Here is a 3,175-nt window from a genome sequence, read left to right as displayed (position 1 = left end):
CTGAAAAACAAAAGAATGAGTTAGACCAGTGTTCTGTATCTGCACAGATTGGCAGTCATTTACTTAGCCATATCATTTCGGGGAATTTAATCCTTAAAGTTTTCCCTGTTGAACTAAAATATCTTGGGGGGGGGGGTAGATTTCAAAGCAGGTTTTTAATCAGAAAAGTGTAAATTGGAGAAAGAAGACCTAGTTAGCTTCCTACCACCATCAGAAATATTTTCTTTGGAGTACATACCAAATATGTCAAAGTGCTACTGTATTTTTATGTTTTATTTGGAGAAGAATGAGGATACACTTAATTATAAAACTGTAGAAGCGCTTGTTAAACTTCAGTGCCTGGCCGGACTAAGGAGTGCTTTGCATGCTCTGTTTAAAAGCAAAAGGGCCTAGGTTTTAGGGTAACAGAATGAAAGAAAATTGTTAAAATGTCACTTGACCCAGACAACAGAAAGAGATGAGAGACTTCATTCAGCTGTTAAAATATGCCTGTCTACACAGGATAAGGCAAATCAGCAACAACTGTGTTGCAAAAGCTGTTGGAAACAGCTGCCTGCTATTTCCAGATAGCAGTATGGGGGCTCTAATGAGGGTGTGGCATTCCTCAACATTGTGTGCTGTGGTTAATAAAGGGCCTCAGAATCGCAGATCTGTCATACTGGCGCTGAAGGTGATTGGTCTACACTGGAGTGGGTGTTCCCTAAAATACAACGGGTATGACATGATGCTTGGGGATGCAAAAATGCCTTAGAAAAAGATCAACTGTGAAATCTCCAGACCATCCAAAAGGCCAGACCAAGCCATTAGCACCAAAGGGGACTTGCACTGCTACTCCATCCAGACCCTCCTACCCTGGGTCATTTGCTTAGTGATAATTGCTCAGCTTCACTTCTTTCCAGGGAGAAGGTTTCAATAAGGGAGGTGGGATCAATCTCAGAAAATACAGCCCAAATCTCTCAGGACATTTGGGTCATGTGGCCCTCCGGAAGAGAAAATAAGCTGGGAACCAAGGCTCCTTTATGTGTGAGTCTTCAACGCTTTTGAGATTGTGAGGATGGAGTCTAAAACAGGAAATGAGATGTTTACTTACCAAAAACTCTTGGTCCATAAAGTAGGGCTTTTCTGATGATCCATCATTTGTTTCCAGATCAACAGCAAAACACAGGAAAAGTGCATCCAGCACAGTTTCAAACACAGATAAAAAACTATGGGCTACTAAGTAGGCAAAAAAAGCAACCAATAGCAGTGGGATTGCCCACACCTGAAGCACACGGTTGTAGTTAAATGCCATCAGTCCTCCAAAAACTGTGAAACACACCACTAGCACCTGTCCAGAACAAGAGTTTGTTGAAAATGTTTATAAGTTGGTTGGTTAGGATATTTTAGAAAAGACATTTGTCAGGTATAAGCAATAGTTTCCATGTATGTGCATGTGTGGGAGTGTATGTGCCTTACTGTAAACAGTGCTCGTCAATAAAAATTTTTTTTGATAAATGCTATTTTTAAAAACAACAGCACAACAATCCAGTGAGTGGATATACTGTAGTTCAATATGTGAGTACTTTTACCCTGGGGATTAAAGTGGATGGGCTTTCCAATGCTGGTGTAGGGAGATAATAGGATAATAGGCTTTTGCTACATGTAATTATTATATTTCCAGGAATATGATTACAGGCCATGATGTACCTAACTGTTTAACAGACAAATTGGAGCCCCTCTGGAGCCCGCACTGCACTTGGATATCCATAAAGATGGACGCGAATGTCTGCATGCCACTTCATTCAAAAAAAAAAAAAAAAAAAATCAGCAATTATGCGTTCCTTTTGGGAAATATAGGAAAATGAATTACTGCCTAAAATAAAATACAAGTCTGTTATAGAAGAGTAGCTCCCACTCGCCGCAACTAGAGAAAGCCCGCACGCAGCAAGGAAGACCCAACGCAGCCAAAAATAAATAAATAAATGTATAAAAAAAGAAAAATGAAACCTCCTTCCAAAAATTTTTGTAAGTAGTTATTACAAAATATATCATCCACAATCCTACCAAGCTAACGTAAACAATGCCACTTAGATAGAACTACAACTTAGATTATTAGGCTGTTTTGAAAGGCGTAATCAGTTTGTTCTTCTAGAGCTACTGTCCCATGAAAAGTCTCTGGGGCCCAGCTGTGCCTTAAAATATATGTGCAATTAACACACACCTGTGAAGTCCATGCATGTTCTAACTTGTTACTGACAGCTAACCATGATAGTAACGCACCAGAGATATACGCCAAATGCCACAGAAACACAAAATGCTAAACGAGGAGCCAAGAGTCCCCATATTTGGCATTGGCACAACTGGAGACTGATACCTTGTTCATTTTAGGGCACCACGAATGTCCCCGGCATTCGTGTCCTATGTGGAGGACTGGCTGGAAGAAGCAAGGATGTCTAGCTTAGAAGAGGGAAGATGTGGAGGGAGGGTCGGGACGTCTGCGGTCAAGAATTTGAAGGGCAGTCAACTAGAAATAGGATCAAACAGGTGTGTGGAATTAAGCCCAGTGGGTGACACGGAAAGAGACACGCTAGCACAGTATAAAGAACCTTCAACTTGAGGCATGGCCAAGTAGGGGCTGGAGCACCGCTTTCATCACTCTTTTAGGGATTCTTCCCTGTAACCCAGAAAGGGGATGTGTTATCTTTAGTTCACAGATAGGAAAAATGAGGTTTTCACAAGACCACATACAACTCCTTGGAAAAAGATGACAGCAGAAATGTAACTGGCTCCATTTGGGGCATTAACCATTCTATCTTTATATTTATGGATTCAGTGCTCTTAAAATCATCAGGTTTCAAAACTATTTCCATATATTTTTATGACAAACAACCCCTATAAAACATTCATTTTCTGAGGTTAGTAGCATTTTCATTTTAGATATGAGAAAGCAGGATTCAGAATGGTAGAAAGAAATCATAGCTAAGAGTAAGACTAGGATTCGAATCCTGGCTCTACCTATCGTGGGATCCTGGACAAGTTATCAAACCTTAGTTTCCCCATCTGCGAAACAGGGTTGCTTCACAGGATTGAGGATTAAATGAGAGGATGAGACACAGCATCTACCACAGGGTAAGCACTCAGGAAACAGTAGTTGTCCTTCACGGTCTTGTTGTATGGCTTAATTTTTGGATCCCAA

General features: G+C 40.7%; 1 protein-coding gene across 5 annotated transcripts in view; it reads right to left on the bottom strand.

The window, feature by feature from the left end:
* The window catches only part of SLC44A3 (solute carrier family 44 member 3), an 84,065-nt gene that overhangs the window by 2,629 nt on the left and 78,261 nt on the right, over positions 1-3,175 (bottom strand). For all 5 annotated transcript variants that reach the window (XM_059926627.1, XM_059926620.1, XM_059926636.1 and 2 more), the window contains one exon: positions 1,091-1,327. In XM_059926627.1, coding sequence (XP_059782610.1) covers positions 1,091-1,327 — 237 coding nt within the window. The remainder of the gene's footprint in view (positions 1-1,090; positions 1,328-3,175) is intronic.

Source organism: Balaenoptera ricei, chromosome 1, assembly GCF_028023285.1.
Source record: "Balaenoptera ricei isolate mBalRic1 chromosome 1, mBalRic1.hap2, whole genome shotgun sequence".
Taxonomy (NCBI): Eukaryota; Metazoa; Chordata; class Mammalia; order Artiodactyla; family Balaenopteridae; genus Balaenoptera; species Balaenoptera ricei.
Note: the sequence above shows the minus strand (reverse complement) of the source record. Positions and strands in the feature narration are given on the sequence as shown.